Source organism: Xiphophorus maculatus, chromosome 12 (genome assembly GCF_002775205.1).
Source record: "Xiphophorus maculatus strain JP 163 A chromosome 12, X_maculatus-5.0-male, whole genome shotgun sequence".
NCBI classification, from domain to species: domain Eukaryota; kingdom Metazoa; phylum Chordata; class Actinopteri; order Cyprinodontiformes; family Poeciliidae; genus Xiphophorus; species Xiphophorus maculatus.
In genome coordinates, this window is record NC_036454.1 from 17,811,397 (window position 1) to 17,829,160 (window position 17,764).

Below are 17,764 nucleotides of genomic sequence, written 5' to 3' on the forward strand. Positions count from 1 at the left end.
ACAAAGTGTTAACCAATCACGGCCGAGAAGCCTTCTTCTTCTGAGAAAACACAAATCTAAGCTGTGCGTAAAGTACACAACAGCGACCTCATCTGCTCAAGTCAGTGTCATGAGTCTACCGGGAAATTTCCCAAATGATTTCTAGCTTCCTAATGGATAAGAACATTTTCAAAGATTATAACAAAAATCATTCTAACATCGTACACAATGTATAAAATTAGCTTTCATCTAGCACATGAAGTAATCTGACTTAGGGCAAGGATTACGACATGATGGTGCTCTATGATGCCTATGATGGTGCTCTTAATCATAGTCTGTCTTAACCATCAGCTACCGAATATTTAATGGGTCAGAAAATCTAACATCTATTTACATTCTATTGAGTTAGAATATTTCCCAAGCTAATCACATTGCTTTGTGATTAGCACATTGCTTTGCATTTAGCTAAAAATGCACACATTGCTTTGTGTGCATTTTAAAACATTTTTGAAAATGCACTTAAACATTTTTAAGTGCATTTTTAAGTGCACTTGAAGATTTCTAATGTGGAGTAGCTGTTGAAAATATACAAACCCCCATAAAAGCCACAAAAAATAGTTGCTATGTAGTCTTTTATTTGTTTTGCAGAACTCACATTAGATCTGAATTAATTTAGGAGAGCTTCTGCAGAATGCTCTATTTATGTTAGAAGATTTAAATATGTTGACACAGACCTCTAAGTGAAACCTAAATTTAAATATTTATTACATTTTACTCTTGATTTTCTTACCGTGTTTCAGACATTGCAAACTGTGTATTCTGTAGTAGTTGCATAATATCCTTAATTCTTATGCAGGAAGAAAATTGCAGAATGGCCTACCATGTTTCAGTCCTTTTACACTGAACGCACCCTGCAATGCAATAAAAGCTGATAGATGCTTTAGACTTTTCTTAATAATTGTGAATGTTTTAAAAAATCTTTTTTTAAAAGTTACTAAAGGCCCATTGTTGTTTTCAGCTGAAACTTTAAATATAATGTCAGTCCAGAATTTGCAGGAAGCCACACACTAAAGAAGATATAATGGATTGCTTTAGTACTCGTTGTCAGCAACAAATACACAGCAGAGCAATGTTAATAAACTTGGCAATAAAAGTTTCTAAAGGTGGATATCCGATGCAGGATATCCGAAAACTATTTATTTAACGTTATTGGTAATGTATTAGGCCATAAAGGTTACATACAATTAACTGTTTTATCTCAGTCACGTTAGCTCCCACAAGTTTCAGCCTATAGATGGCAGCATATCGCTACCGTGATCACCACTAATTCGTAGAAGTAGACGTTTTTCAGTAGTAAACAGAAACGTGCTTTCAGTAATATGTCAACACCGGGTATCTGCATTCAGGAGTAAAAGTTACAATGTCGTTTGAAAACCTGATAAAAAGTCTTCAGGACTGCTTCATCACTGAAGATTCAACACCTGGAAATGGCTGCCAGACCCTCCAGCTATTTGTCGATAAACTGTCTGAATCCTCCAGGTTTGTTAAGCTATTTTTAAGTTCACACGCGCCGTCGGTTCTGTAATAAAAAGGCAGTTTGTGTGCACCGACAGGAGCAGCGTTAAAAGGAGCAAGGAGCGCAGTTTGGAGGAGGCAGCCCAGCTGCTGAGACAGATCCCAGAGGCACAGCTCCGTGGTTTGGAGGAAGAGCACCTCCTGCTTCTGGTCAGACTCCTCTTATCCCTGCAGCTGGAGATGGTCAGCATCTCTACAGCCTGTCGTAAGGTGGACCAGGTGAGCTCCACAGATTCCTTTTTCACTGTAAAATGATGTGGAAGAACTGTGATGTAATGAAAACTTTTGCTTCACAGATGCTGCAGCATTTGGCAGCAAAGGTGGACCACAAACTGGTCTATAAGGAGACTCTCCACAGTTTTAATGCCATAGTCCACAGTGATCAGGTACAGAGACTTTGTGTTTGGTTACCCTTTGCATTCATACTTTCGCTGTACCTCTTGAACTGTTGATGCATCTTGGCTTGGATTCCCTTGAAAAACAGGTTTTTAATCTTGGTGGATTTTTATTTTAGTGAAATAAAGATTAAATACATAATTTAATAAATTGTCTGAAAACCAAATGTTACTTCATTTCCTCTTTGCAATTATGCGTGACTTTTTGTTGATATGTTACATAAAATACCAATAAAAAAAACTTGGCTGTAATGTGACAAAATGTGAATGATCACTTCACTGTCGGTCTTGGAAATGATTTGACTTTGTCTTTTTACCAGGTTCTCTCGTTGGAGGATTTGCAGAGAGGTGGGTTTACTGATGCTTACATTATTTTAGTATGTCACAGATCTAATGTGTAGACGTTTAATTATTTCTCCATAATTTTAGCATGCATGTACCTGGAGGACAGCGTAGTTGGTCGAGAGGTTTGGCGAGAATCCTTCATGCCAATGCTGCAGAGAGTATCTGAATCTCTTCCTGCTGTGCTACAGGAAGAATCTCAGAGAGATGGGCTGATCTGTTATATTACTGCCAAGGTACAAATGAAACATGCATCAGGAATACCTATCAAGAACAGCCATTATAAAACAATTGTAACTTTATTTCTAACATGTGAACATTCATGGCTGCAGGTGTGTCTTCAAGCGTTTCAGCTGTTGCCCAACGAAGTTGCTCCTCTGGTGTGGGAGGAAAACCACAGCAAAGAAGCAGTGCAGAGGATTCTGCAGGCTCTTATTGACATACTTGGACAGGTGTCTTTTCTTTCAAAGCAAATTTATCGTCTTCTAGATGACAAACAAGTGTTGAAAAAGCTGCTTATGTGATCTGTCGTGCAGTGCTGCAACAGGGACACGCGTCTTTTGGCGGGCACAGCGGTGGCGATGCTGATCAACACTGCATCCGAGAGTACAGCCGCTGGAGCTGCAGCCTGGAATCTGCTGCAGGCCTCTCATCCACGTACGTAACACCTGCAGCATCATACCCTTTGAGCCTGTCATACAGTGGTATTTAAACACAATAAATTATGGGAACAATTAGGAGCAGAAAATTAAAACTGGCACTGGTTTTAGTTTAAATTATTAAGGCATTTTCATTTGCCTTTTTTTTTATCTTAAAATTCACCTCTCTTGCTCCCACTACACAGCGATGAATTTTATTTTGACTTTTTACCCTCTGACTGGAGACGTTTTCTTTGTGCTGCCTCTCAGAGCCCTGCCAGCTGACTGTGGGGGTCCTGCAGGTGACATGTGACCCTGTAGGGAAGGACAGAGTGGACCGGCTGGCTGTGAGCAGAGGCCTCCTCACCTGCTGTCGACCTCACATCTTACTAAGTCCAAGCCACGACACCACACAGGTAGGGAAAGCTTGTGTGGAGCCCACATTGGGACTTTTCAACATATTGAATCGATATTATCTTGTTTCTCAGGCCTGTTTGCTGCTGGAAGGTTTGTTTCCTCTTGTTTATGCATTGTGTGAGGAGAAGCAGGATTGTCACTACTTTGCCTTTGAGGGTGAGTGAACTCCATACTGCTTGTTTAGTCTCTTTGACTGGCTCTGCTTTCTGCTAAAAACCCAAAATGTTGTTGCAGTGTTAACAATGTGGCTGAAGAGAGTGAAGGAATGTGTGACGGATCTGTGGAGGATGACCGGCTCCCGTCTCCTGCCCGACGACAGCAAGCTCCTGCAGCAGCTTACACACATTATCTGGACCAATGCAGAAAGCCCAGTGAGTCACTGACGTCTACTCATACTCAGAAGGAGCACACAATGATTGGCATTTGGTTGCACATTAGGCTTTCCGGCTAAGTTATTGAATATTTTTTATCAGAGGTGCATTTGTTTCTTGTTTCCACTCTATGCTGGTAGGAACTTCACCACATTGAAAGTTATCTTGTGATATTAACAATCACTGATATTGATTGCAATCCCCAGAAACTGACAGTGTGGTTTGAATTGTTACTTCAAAATTCAAGCTGGTTGAAGGAGAAAACAAATAAACCCTGTTTTAAAGTTTAAAATATGATTTATCGGCACAATTGTTGTGTTGTTTATATGTACAATTGTGATACTTAATGCAACTTTTCAGACTGATAACTGTTTGTGACTATATCTTTGCTAAGGCTTTTTTTCATCACCATTGGAACATATATCAGGAAAGGAGGTAAAAAAACTGAAATTTTTAAGTGTGAGCTTATGCTACTGCAAAAAGGATTAGTTTATCTGAGGAGTTTTTATACATATTTAATATGGGGCAAATAAATGCTGTGTCCATTAAAAACCACACTGTTTAAAGGCTGTTTTTTTATGTTTTTTTTGTGTGTGTTTCTATTTTGGCAGGTGGAAGGGGTGCCTGAGTTTGCGAGCAGTGCCTTTACTCTGTTGCTGAACCTTTATGCCTTGGACTCTGAGCAGTTTTGTGACACCAGCAAGACTTTTTATTTTACCCTGCTTGAACGATTATTGAAACTGCCCTGGGAGGCCAAAGCCAAATACCATCGCCTTTGTGCTCTGCTGCCTCATGTGGGAGCTGAGCTGGTGAGCATTAAATAGCTGTTACATTCTGTATATCATTGTTACTTTTACTTTCTGTGACCCAGATGTTTGGCTGTGTCTCTGTAGGTGCTGGATCAATACACTGAAGTATCTCGCCATCTCCTGAACTGCCTATCGACCAATCACCTGTCCCCGTGTGGCTCAGAGTTTTATAAGTGTCTGATCCAGCAGCAGAGGCGAGAGCTTCCTGTCTCACTCACTGAAGTGGACCTGGCCGGGCGCTGGGCGAACAGCTGGCAGCCTCTCCTCCTGGAGGCTCTGACATCTGAAGTGACTCTCCTACAGACCAACAGCTCAACACATTTACTGCCCTGCACCCTCAAGGTTTTTCCCTCGGCCGCGCATCACCTGCTGGCCTCCCTGAACCCTCAAAAGCCAGGCCACCTGCACGCCTGGGCGTGCGTCCTGAGCTCCTACCGAGCCATCAGCGGCTGTTCTCCCTGGGCTCTGCATGGGAGCTCCACCTTTAAAACCCTGCAGCTGGCTCTCGGGTCTGCAGACGACAAAGTGCGTCTGGCTGCCCTCAACTTGCTCTGCTGCAGCCCAAAGACCAGAGATGTCCCCTCTGCAGAGGAGATCACGATACTGAAGGAGTTTATCCCCCAGAATCTGAATTGCGAGTCCTCACCTTTTCGGCAGCACCTTCAGGCTGCGGTGAGAAGGTTTCTGGTTCGTATCAGAGATGGCTGCTTGGCACACATCAGAGGAGTCAAGGGCAAAAAGAAAGAAGATGTCAGCCATGAAAACAGAAAGGATGTTCTGGAGCAAGGGATTGGTGAGGAGGAAAAAAGAGATGATAAACGTTTTGCTCTGGACTTTTTTTTTTTTTTCTCTCTGGATTTTTCAGTTTTGTATTCTCTGTTCAGAAAAGATGTTCTTTATATCACATAGGTTTTGTGGAGTGGTTAGGCGAGCTTCCATACAGCTTTCTGTCACCTGGACACAGCTATCAGAGGAAGAAGACGGTGCTGTTGTTGTTGTCTGCAGTCCTGGAGACGTGCACAGATACCTGGAGCCCCGACAAAAAGAAGGGACAGCCACCGGGTGAGACATTAAAAACAACACGGAGTAACAGATGTTTTTACTCAAGTATAATGAAGAATTCATACCCATTGAACCAATGTTTGGTTACGTTGCAAACACAAACTTCAGTGTTTCTTAACAGAATCTTGTGTATTAAAAAAGCACAAAGATGTGAATGCCTTGTTTAAAGAAAAAAAGATAAGTGTGGCTCACCTGAGCATTATCTCTGCATCTTCCATCTCTTTAATGATGAAACTGGTTATAATTACAGCAAATATAGGACTTCTTATTGACTGTGCCAGACAGAGAGGACAGTGGGATTTCTTCTGCAGAACCAAGCAGCTGCTTCTTATCAGTTGTCTAGAGGATTCTACAAATGAGGTATGGCTCTCTGAGTGGAGCCAGTTGTCTAAACTGGCTGAAATATAACACAAGAGCTGTTCTTCCCTTTAGATCCGGGAGCTCTCGGCTGGCTTGTTGTTGAGATTTTTCCCTCCCAGTTTCCCTGCTGATATCGCGGAAGTCCTGGAGACGAGGAGTATGCAGCTTCTGCGCAGCCCACGGGTGCAGGAGGCTCAGATGGGAGCGCTCATGATGAAGATGCTCCTCCAAAAGTAGGTCTCACCTCCTCGTGCCCTCATCTTGTAAAATTATTTGCATTCCTTTAGCTTTTTCTTCCCTTCACAACAACAAATGTTGGAATTTGAGGATTTTATGTGGAAGGCAAATACAATTTGGAGCATAATTGTGAATCTGAAATGTGTGGCATGCATTTGTGTTCAACCCTTCAAGGCGGTTGGTTGTACTGGATTTTGATTAGTGGTGTCAAAGTCAAGAAGGTCTCTAGTTCTGTTTAGTTTTATTTCCTTTTCCCTCCTGCCACCTTTCAAGGTTTATAGACAATAAATGGATGAATGGCTGTATGTGAACCCATTTTGTTTTAGAAACCGTTCGTCACTCCACATCACTGTTTCGCACAACTTTGCGCATAATTTATATCAATAATGAACACTGACACCTGTGGTTATATCAGAACAAAATATGGAAAAATTTCAGAGGTGTGAATATTATTCGACTGCAATGGTGTTATGTTTGGGTGATGACAGTATTGACTGTTCTTCATGTAGATCAGGACATCGGTGCAGCCTGAGCTGTACTGCCAACGCTGGAAGGAACCTGTGTGTAGTCAGAGTCCTGCTGAAGGAGCTAGAGGAGCATCATCTGACAGCCAAAGCAGACATGATGCTCTCTGCCAGAACCAAGCCTATACACGGTGACTAACATTCACATTAATGATGACAGAAAATCTTTTTTTTTTCTTTATATGAATCCTCTGAATCCCTTTTTTTATGTTCCAGGAGTGTTGTGTGCTCTTCAGAGGTGTTTGCTTGAAGCAGCTGATGATATCTATACCACACTTGACCACAGTCTGATGACCAAGTTGTTGGATCTGCTGGAGAATATTTCTCTGCTGCTGCTTGCGGTTCTGCATGGAGATTGTGAGGCTCGTGTCTCTGAAAAATGTAATCAAGCAATCTTAACGAGCAGTGAAATCTCATTTTAGATACTTTTTTTTAACATTGGAAATTGAATTGCTTTTTGTCTCTTAGATGCTCCCCCGTCCTTTTGTGACATGGGAAACGCCATCAGCTCTCTGATATCCCAACAGTCTGGAGGTGGCCAAACAGACGAGGAGGAGTGTGTCCTGCTGTCTGAAGAGCACAGCCTTGTTCTCACCTGCTGCTGGGTCTCTCTAAAGGTGAGACATGCACCATTTAGATTCCCCTTTTCAGCATCAGTCTTTGTTAGAGGATGAGAAAACTCACCTGTGTTTCTTTTCCACACCTTTGCACCAGGAAACGGGAATACTTTTAGGTTCGTTGGTGGAGAAAGTTCTGAAAGAATCCAAGAAACATTCTGCGTGTCTTCTAACTAAACGGGATTTAATGAGGGCGTCAGACGTATTCAAGGATATTCTTCTAAAATGCCGCCACTGGGTATGTTATTTTCAAAATACACAGTTCAAGTCAATGGTCAAAACTGTTAAGGTTTTAATAATTTATTACACTGTTTTTTTTTAGGTCGGGATGATTTAATTTAACAAACAACTTCTGTGATTTTCTTTTTTACAAGCAATTGAATGCATAACTTTGATTTTATGATGAATTTCCTCTAATTCCCACATTGAGACAGATTCAAATATAGAGATGTTTAGTTAAATGTCTGTAACTGAGTTGTCCCTTAACAACATGATTTTTTTTTAACCAACTATTACTCAGATGGTCACATGTGGCTCCTAAGACCCTCCAAAGTGGCCCTGAATAACTCGCTACTTCTACCAGCCTCTCTATGTGTTTTCACATTGCCCATTATTTAATATCCATTATTAGGTACATTTTTTTTCTGTTTTTTTTTTTTCTTCTTCTTCTTTGTTTGTATTTTTTACTTGCTTTACCCATTTTTTAGTTTCTGTACATTTTCCAGTCTGGATTTCTTTTAAGGGATTTATAAGTAACAACTGGTGCATTGTTACCAGTTTTAGGAGTCTCACCTTGACTCCTCCAGACTCACTTTCTACACTGTGATTCAACCCAGCTCAGTGTTTGTTTTGTTTGACTGTAAAACATAAAAGAGCTGAGTTGAGCTCAGCTCTTTTATCTGGTCAGCTCTTCACTAAGTTCCTCACAATTTTTTCAGTGTCATTTATTGAACAATTTATGTTGATAACAAAATTGTTGTTCAACTTTACCTGTCAAAAGTAGCTTTCTGTGTTTATTAAATAACTCCACCCCGGAGAAAACATGATTTGAATAACTCAACAAAGAACAAATATTATTCAGAACTTCATGCCAATCATAATTGTGTGTAAACTTCATTTAAACTTAAACTTTCACTGGTTACCTGTTAACAGATGTTTCTTTTCTCACCAGGGGGCAGTAGAGGGCTGCGGTTTAGGCTTCACAAAGTTCTGTACGTCTCTTCTGAACAGCAGTGATTCAGACCTCAAGGATATTCCTGCCCAAATGCTGAAAGATGTAAGTAATTTTAGTTTTCTCTTTAACTAATAAAAGCCAACTGCTGATGTGCAGACTTATTACTCTCTGATGTCATTCCAGGGACTGCAGGTTGTTCAGTGCCCTGGCTCTACGTCTGTGACCCGACGGGCTGCAGGGCTGCCCATGCTGATCCTGTGCATTCTCTCATCAGAGGAGATCAGTAAGGCGAGGCCGCTGTTAGCTCTCAGTATGCAAACCCTGCTGGACACCGCCAGACGTCCCCTCGATGAGAACTGGGACCAAACCCTGGACCTCCCACAGGTATGTTGATTCTGCAACTGCCATCTTGTTGGTGCTGATCGTAAAGAATCGGATAGACTGTGATGACCTCATTGTCATTTTGTGCACAGGTATGTGCGGTTCACACTCTGCAGGCGTTGGTGCGTGGCGCAGGTTTGGGGGCAGCTGTTCTTCAGTTTGCTCCTGCTGTAGCCGTCTTGTCTCTGACTCTGCTCCGATCTCCATGCTGGGCCATGAGGAATGCTGCACTGCAACTTTACAGTGAGTCAGAAGCTCATATACTGCCTGTTCGATATGAAAATTCTGCTCTGAATTGCCCATTAACCTGCACGTCCTCCTCTAGGCTCTCTTTGCTCTCGAATGCTTGGCCAGCGGTCCAGCAGTGTAGAGGCTGGCCCCACGCAACACAGCATGTCCCCTGCTGCCTTCTTCTTTCACTACCCTACGCTTCAAGCTGTCCTCCTGGGCGAGCTGAGAGGGGCGGCGCAACACCTCCATAGGCCAACCGCTGGGGCCAAGTTGCATCTGCAGCCCTCACTCTACCCGATCCTAACTCTGCTGGCCCACCTCCAGCCTGGCGTTCAAGACTCACCAGAGTAATGCTTACACACTTTTTGACTGATCAATCCAATTAAATAGATCGTCTGTAGTAGGAACTGCTCATTTTAACCACATTTTCTAAACTTATCAGTTCCTTTGCTTATTGTAGCTAGTTCAGTGCATAGCCAGTATAAATCTGAGCTGCGGAGAGCAGAGCCCAAGATTTTACAAAAATTATCTGATTTCTTGGGAGTTAACACAGATATATGCAGATAGATGAATAAATGTGGAAATGTTAGAAGACATTAAGTTCTATAAATATATGTTGTCTAGCCCAAAATAAAATAATAGATGTGCATTTTAGCGATTTTGGACCCTTTGAAGGTAAATTGATATTCAGACTTAAGTTTTTAATACCTGACTTTACCAGAACCAGATGGGATTTGCAGTGCCACTCATTTGCTTTGTTCAGTTTTGGCAGCAGATACGTATCCCACATCCTTCTCTTATGTAGAGCGAATCTGCCCTGACACTGTTAGGTAACCACACACACCAAACTGCCAGGACAGGAGATGCTAAAAACCCTCACATTTAGGATAGAAAATCATTTTTTAATTACCGGTAAATGTAAGATCAGTGTTACTGTGCTATGTGTGTTTTGTTCAGATGAAGCAAATCAGGGTTTTTATTTTATAAAGTTTTGTACATTAGAAATGGGATGTGCTAGACAGTGACCTTTTAAAAGTGCTGACTCATTTTATTTTATTTGGAAAGTACTAGAAGTAACATCTCAGTTTCCAGTCAGTGAAAGGTTTTTTTGGTTTGGTATTCAATAAAACATAATTTCTGACTGTGAATTATTTTCCAACTCATTAAATGATATTACTCTGCATCTGTTCCTCTCTTAAACTCGTTGTTTAGGTGACTGAGTGTACATATCCTCATGTGTTTCCTCTGGCAGAACGTTGTTGGACTTCCTGCCTCCGTTACTCCAGCTATCTGCCAGTCCCATTTATAGTGTCAGAGTAATGGCCTCCAAAGCTCTGGTTGCCATGACACCTCCTTCAGGGTACTTTGACCTCCTCCTAAAGCTGACCTCTCAGCTCCCTGGTCCGCAGGAGTCCTGCAACCACAACCGGCTCCATGGCCAGCTGCTACAGATGAAGGCCTTACTGGACCGAGCTCTCTGCTCAGACAGGTGGGACTGGAATAAAGGAGGTGCTTAAATATTCATCAGTAACTTCCTGACTTTGAAACTCTGCAGTGTTTGTGTCTATAGTGTCCTTTCTGACGACCTCCGTGAAGTGGTGAACAGGATCCATTCTTCAATGTGGCTGGGGACCACGGCTCAGTGCTGCCCCCTGGTGAGAGCAGCGTACCTCAGTGTGGCTGGCTCCCTGAGAAGATATTCCTGCGAGACTTTCCTGTTGCAGCTCAGTGACAGACTTATGCATGATCTTCATGCGCCTCAGCAGATTCTTCAGGTGTGTGACACCTGTATATGACACTGTGTGTGATTTATGTTGTTTGCAAAGGACTTCAAAAAACGGTTTAAAAAAAAAACTGTTGAGCAAAAGTAGATTTCTGACACTATTCAGCAAGCACTTTAAACTGCCTTGTTGCTGAAAATGTGCTGTATATATATAAATCAAATTACGTTTACCTTTATCTGTAAATGAGGATACCAATTACAGTCTGACAGATTTCAATCATTCTTTTCTTTTAACTTTGTTCTCTACAGGTTGGCTTGTCATCGTTCCATCAGCAAGCCTTTCACTTCCTCTGTGCAGATCCAAAGTGGGCTTGTCAAACTTGGGAGAGTTTTTCTGAAGCCTCCCCTGAGCTGAGGCTCTCGCTGGTCACTTGGTTGCTGGACAGCCAGGACTGGCAGCAAATCGACTTGAAAGAAGTGATCCAGAGGGTGTTGCAGGTAAGGCACAGAGACACTCCCAACAACTTTAACTCAAAGACAAGCTTTAAAAATCAAACAGTCCAGCACTTTAGGATGTAATGACTATCTATTTTTTTCTATATTCGCAATAGAAAAGGTGTGACATTCACCTGTAACCACTCTCCTACACTCTGTGACACCCTTACATACCGATTTTTCCCCAAAAAGAATGGGTAATTAAATTGTAGTGTAAAAAACCCTGTTCTTTAAAAATGATGTGATGGAAATGTTGCTGCACATCAGGCTGCACACGCCTTTCTGTAGCATAGCGGTGACAGTATCATGCTGTGGGGATGTTCTCTTTATCTGGAGAAGTGAGGCAGATGCCACATATCTTTGATTTTGATTCAGAGCTATCAGAGTAAAAGAGAATAAATTGGTCAACACACAGAATCCTAATAAAACTGATTGAGGTGTGTGGTCTTAACACGACACAATGTGACAAAGTTAAAAATGTAAGAGTCCTTTTGTGGAGATTGTATTTACTTGTGTTAAAAGTTCATGTAGGTCATTAAGAAAAAGACTATGACTCGTACATGCTGTTCAGGATTTACCCGACTCTTTAGACAAGGAAAAATGTGGTACTGGCTATCTGCAGTCATGTGCCAGAGATAGCCTAGTGTTTGTTTATGACGCCCAGTAACACGTTTAGCAGCACCTGTGTGATCGATTACCTGCCTTCTGATCATGTGAAGGTAATTTTTAAATGTTCTCTTTCTCCAGTCAAACTTGAAGGAGGCTTTGTTGGGCGACAGCGTGGATTACCGCACCACATACCTCACGGCTCTGGTTTCTGTGATGACCGGTGGTGGCTCTGCTTTGCCTCAGCCGCTTTCCGACTCAGAACTTTGTTTGTCCGAGTGTTTGCATTTATTACTTCAAGACCTAGAAATCCAGAAAGGTGGACCAGAGTACCTCTCTCAAGCTCTACATGCTGCTAGCCTGCTGCTTTCCCATGTGTCAGATTTCAGGTTTTACACAGTTTTTTTTTGTGTTACATGTCATGTCCTTATTTTAGACTTCCATATTAACATAAATTCCTCTAACTTTGACTTTTATCTAATAAGCCTGAAGACATCTATGCTTCAGCGTTGGTGCAGTATCCTGGAGTGTCAGCGGGCTCCAGAGGCCCCAGAAGTCCTCAGGATAGTGTGCAGTGAAGCTCTATGTGCAGCTGGACTCCCGCTCATCAACAACCTCAGAGATCACAGCTCTCTCCCTGCCATCATGATGAGGTATGAAGGAAATCTGATCATGTTGGATAGCTTTAAATGACTGATTCTGGTTAAAATACTTTAAAAAGATTTTATATTTAGTTTTTTTCTTTTTTTATTGTGTAGGTTGATCAACACAGGCCTGTACCTGCTACAGGACCAAAGCCAGGAGGTGAGGCAGAAAGCTGCCTGTTTTGCCTCTTTGCTGCATCATTCAAGACGAGGTAACAACCAGAGGAGTGTCTGCATTATGCAGATCAACCAAGCTCTGCTGCTCCTCTTGGACCTGCTGCTGCAGGAATGCTGGGATACTCCTGGTGCGCTGGAGGTGCTGCTGTCCCACCTAGCTCAGACTGACCTCAGATCAGTGCTGAGAGAAGCCTCACCAACAAGAGGGTGTGTTATTAAACAGAATCTGTGTGGTAGCTTGCAAAAGTACTCAAGCGCCTTGAACCTTTTTGACACTTAGTCAAATTACAACCACACATTGCAACAAAGCCCTAAACCCTAGAACACCGCAAGATGGCACTGAATACAATATATGTCACTATTTTAGGATTTTGATATTAAAAAACATTGAAAACAATGTATTATTTATATTTCAATTACACAATTGTGGCCTAATTTATCAACAGGTTGGAGATTTAGAATTAGAATAGAATAGAATAGAATTCAATTTTATTGTCATTGCACTTTCACAAGTACAAGCAACGAGATGTAGTTTGCATCTATCCAGAAGTGCTCTACGAGATATAAATATTTATTCACAGATGTACAAGACTATGTATGTATGGACTATAAGGGGTTATAGCAAGAGATATACTGTAGATATTGTGTATAAATATAAATATGGGAGCTATATGCACAGATTATACAGAATATACAAGAATGTTAGGGGATGGATTATAGATAAATAATGGCAGATAAAATTTACAGGTTGTATGTGTGTGTGAAGAAAACAGTCCGTGATGTGTGTGTGTGTGAGGATAGTCCATGTGTTATTGTTGTATGAGAGGATAGGGGAGTACAGTCCTTATAGTTTATGTTTTATGTCAGGAGGCGTTCAAAAGCGTGACAGCTGTGGGAAAGAAGCTGTTCCGGTGGTTCTGGTCCGTAGGCTTCTGTAACGCCTCCCAGAGGGCAGGAGGGAAAAGAGTGTGTGTGCTGGGTGAGTGGAGTCCTTTGTGATTTTCCCGGCCCTTTTCAAACACCGCTTTCTGTAGATGTCCTTGATGGCAGGGAGCGGTGCCCCGGCGATATACTGGGCAGTTTTCACCACCCTCTTACCTTTCATTTCAATTACAGTTGTAGGTGTCTTGGGACTTGGGGCTGGACTCTTCGCATAGTCTTTTCCAAACTCAGTTGGATTGGAGGGATAGCATCAGTGAACATCCGTTTTTAAACCTTATCTCAGTTAGACTTGTCTGAACTTTGACTAGACCACTCTACCACATTAATATGGCTTGATCCAAGTTGTTCCTTTGTACCTTTAGTTTTATGTTTGGGTTTGTCATGTTACCTCTGCCTCAGCAGCCTTTGCAACATTTAATTTACTAACTGAAAATTCTGAGTGCAATTGATTGGACTGAAGTTTATTCTGAACTTTCAAAGTAAATTGGGCTGAATACATAAGCATGATACATTTTTTCTTTTTTTTCTTAAAATATCAAATATTCATTTATCTTTTTTTCTTCCACAACACAATTAGTCACCAATCTGTGTTGGTCAGTCAAGTAAAGTTCCATTAAAATTCATTCAAGTTTGTGGTTGTAAGTTGACAGATGGTGCATAAAATTCAACGTGTTGTTATACTTTTCAGAGTATAGCCACATTATTTATATATGGAAGTATTTGTTCAACTGAACATTAATCATCAGCATGTTGTTGCAGGAGTTGCAGTCTGTATGAGCAGGATGAGGCCAATGTGTTTGCAGAACCCTCCGTCATGTCTGCACACATGCTGCCCTACCTGCTGCAGATGGCTGAGAAATCGTCTCAATCCTCTGCTCTGGCACAGACTCTGACTGCATGGGCAGAGAAGAATACTGCCCAGGTGCTGGATAACCTCACAGACTGTGAACAGCTCCTGCCAGGTGTGCTGTCATACATGTAGCATTAAAGTAGAAGAACTTTAATGCTACATTAAAGAATGCTACAATACAGAATTTCCTGTTTTATGTATTAAAGTAAGAATTTTTATCTTTTTTTTCTAGCTGAAACATTGTCTCCGTCTTGGTTGGCTCTCCTTGTGGATCCCCGTTTCCACTGCGCCCTGGGGGGCCTCTTCGCCAGAGCTGTCTTTCTTCTTCATCTGCTGAAAACCTCTGCTTGCACTCAGCATCACTGTGATCCTTTAAGCATGCAGATGCGTTTGCAGACAGTTTGCACTCTTCTCACTCAGAATGGTGTTCATTTTACACCTGCCTTAGCAGCTACTGTGTCTGCGGAAGAGGCACGACTGTGAGGGAGCAGAGGGGAACGGACCAGTGTGACCTGGGATAAAATTAGTTTTTCATATTTGAAGAACGGATATCACATGGTCTCACTCTTAAATGACAATTGCAGATGCTGATGCCGCCAGACGCCAGCCCTTCGTAAATTTATGCAAGAGTGAAGTGGGTAGGGTTACTTTGGTGTATTTCCTTGCTGAGAATGGGAAGAGACCCTCTGGGAATTGGGTGGGTGAAGTTTTATTCAGTTTCAGTGGAGTTATAATGGAGAGCTGCAGTCAGAACAATAGTGCCAGGTTATTTTTGCCCTGCCTTGTTATTGTGCTTCTCTCTGCAGCAACAGTAGCAAAGCTCACATGGGTGCAGTGATGTAATGCAACAGCATCTGGAAATATTGCCTGCTTAGCAGCCAGTGGGGGGTGTGATGTGTGGTTTAGTTTTCCATTAGAGGCTTTCTGACTGGATAAGTGTCTATTTTCTAAACCACATGAGAGCTGAGAGCTGGTTCCGAGGGATCTGATTGAAATCTGGTGGTTGGCCCATAACAGGCCACATGTTTAGACTAGCCTTACGTCATCAGATAGCCCGCTGACAACTACCAGGATTCAAGAAGCCCAAATGTTGAACTTACTGTATAAGTTTCCATGTTAGCTGTTTAGTAGGAATTTGTCACAGAAATGAAATTTCGTTGATGTGGAAAGTAGATCAAAATCTGTCTGTAAACCAGAAGATGTGGCGCTTTATCTCAATTTGTTTCTCACTTTCCTTTTTTCCTTGGCGCACTCAGTGCACACAAGATCTGTTGCATCATTGTGTGCACGGATTATACAACAACTGTGACAATAAGCCTGGATTAATGATTCATACAGAAATCTTATCCAGGCTTTTTTCCATCGGTTTCCTCAAGGTCCACACCTAGTGTCCAGTAACATGCCCCTTATTGGAACTTGACTTTTATTTTTGTCAAAATGTAATATTTCGGTAAATAATTCATCAGTTGCATCGGTTTTTAGCAACCTATTGTCATATAAAATATTTATGTTTTATATTGAAAACTGAATGAGCTATGACTACATAAGTATATTACTAATGATATTTTATATAAAGTTTTGGTTCAACAAAATGTGTTTAATTTTGGAATGATTGACAATAATTAAGTGCGAATCATGAAATCAAAGGGGTTTTTTATCACTGAAACCTGATCTTTTTCCTCAGAGTAATCTTAATTTACTGAAGGTGGAGTCAGATTGTCTTAAAGTGGGAAAAGGACCATCTGGCCTGGTAAAAGCATGTGGAGTATCAGCAAGCTGCTGCTTTACTGACAGTAGGGAGAAAGGCCAAGTGCAGAGGGAACAGCCACTGTAATGATGTGTGTATATAAGTGAGACATACGTACCATTTGGAGCATGAAAGGAGTGTTTTTCCACTGGTTCAACAAGTTACCTAGTAAATAAAATTTTATTATTAAATATTTCTATTGTAAAACTCTGTTCAATTTTAAATCATTTTATAGTGCAAGTTTTAAGAAGAATAGATTTTACTGAAGGATTGTAATCTGATCACTCTTTAGTGATGAACTTATATCAGCAGACATTCTTTTTTTAAAAAATGTTACCTATCATTGTTTCCTCAAGCAATGCTTTGGAAATGTCACAGTTAAGACTTTCAAGACATGCATATTACACCATTGCAATACACCAATGGAGGCCCGTCGAGGGCCAATGCGGCGCATTTTGAGCGTCTAGCACGGCGTGATTGGAACCGTTTTGAGCGTTTGACCGTCCAACTTGTCCGAGGCTCCACATAATAGACTTTGAATGTAAACCAGACGCGCCGGATGCTCAAAACGCATTTGGGGTGAACTCACCACAAATGCACATGCAAAGAGCTTGAAGCGACAGGTGTGATTTTGACGCGCAAAGCGCATTTGGTGTGAACGCACCATTAGGATTTGACTCAAATGGGGTTAAATTAAAGGGGTAGTATTTTAGTATAATTCTCTAGCACAATCACGCAACTGTCAAGCAACTTCACAGTTTGAATGTGAAGGAAAGTTTCACTTATAAAAAATGCTGTATATATTAAACATGAAATTTGACTAATTTGACGTCTTGAAATTGGACCTCTGTCTCTTTAAGAAGCTCCTGCTCTTTTCAACACTGTTTTACAACCATTCTTGGGAGCAGTGGGTTGAGAAGTATGTTGTGTCATGAGCTCAGCAGACTCGCAGTTCTACCAGGTGTTTGCTAATTTGCAGCTGCCGCTAGTCTGAAGGAGCTGACTTCATGGGTTGTGCTCTGTGGGATGGAAACTCAGCTGGAGACTGCAGCTCCAAGGAAGAGTTTTGCATAAACAGACGGCACTTTGGGAGAATAATCAGGTCCGTTTAGAATTGCTGCCACCAGTGACGTTTTTGTTAATAACGACTATATTTCGTTGACAGCTTCAACTCCCTTAAAGAATGGAAGGCAATACAACCCCCGAGAAGTATCTCGGTACAGACATAAGTGAGAGAATATTCTTGAGATAGTTTGAATGTGAAGGAAATATCCTACCGGGAGAGTTCAGAATGTCTCAGCATACAGGACAGATGCTGTGTGTTTGTTCTGATGATTGCCTGAAAACTGGATGAGCATCTTTTTGAAAAGTGGTTTAGTTTCGCTGTGGCTGAGTCACATGTTGGCTGGCCTCATTACCAGCTACACAGAGAAGCAGCGAGGCTTTTATTATCCTCTGCAGATCCCAC

At 41.6% G+C, this 17,764-nt stretch overlaps 1 protein-coding gene across 4 annotated transcripts; it reads left to right on the forward strand.

Moving 5' to 3' along the window:
- Positions 1 to 1,325: 1,325 nt before the first annotated feature.
- On the forward strand, positions 1,326 to 17,713 carry LOC106700491 (thyroid adenoma-associated protein homolog). 4 transcript variants are annotated; one of them, XM_023343719.1, is made up of 31 exons: positions 1,326 to 1,518; positions 1,593 to 1,773; positions 1,851 to 1,940; positions 2,270 to 2,297; positions 2,379 to 2,527; positions 2,624 to 2,743; positions 2,828 to 2,948; positions 3,200 to 3,345; positions 3,418 to 3,502; positions 3,581 to 3,717; positions 4,329 to 4,526; positions 4,611 to 5,319; positions 5,436 to 5,588; positions 5,839 to 5,948; positions 6,021 to 6,181; positions 6,695 to 6,840; positions 6,926 to 7,090; positions 7,178 to 7,326; positions 7,424 to 7,564; positions 8,498 to 8,602; positions 8,684 to 8,884; positions 8,974 to 9,124; positions 9,207 to 9,459; positions 10,365 to 10,601; positions 10,668 to 10,887; positions 11,145 to 11,333; positions 12,078 to 12,325; positions 12,422 to 12,589; positions 12,695 to 12,964; positions 14,459 to 14,661; positions 14,782 to 17,713. In XM_023343719.1, the coding sequence occupies exons 1-31, from the start codon at positions 1,400 to 1,402 to the stop codon at positions 15,030 to 15,032; spliced, it is 5,604 nt and encodes a 1,867-aa protein (XP_023199487.1). In that variant the 5' UTR covers positions 1,326 to 1,399; the 3' UTR covers positions 15,033 to 17,713. The 4 variants fall into 4 exon arrangements, with proteins under 4 accessions (XP_023199487.1, XP_023199488.1, XP_023199485.1 ...); XM_023343720.1 differs by having other exon boundaries at positions 10,683 to 10,887; XM_023343717.1 differs by having other exon boundaries at positions 12,078 to 12,589.
- The last annotated feature ends 51 nt before the right edge of the window (positions 17,714 to 17,764 follow it).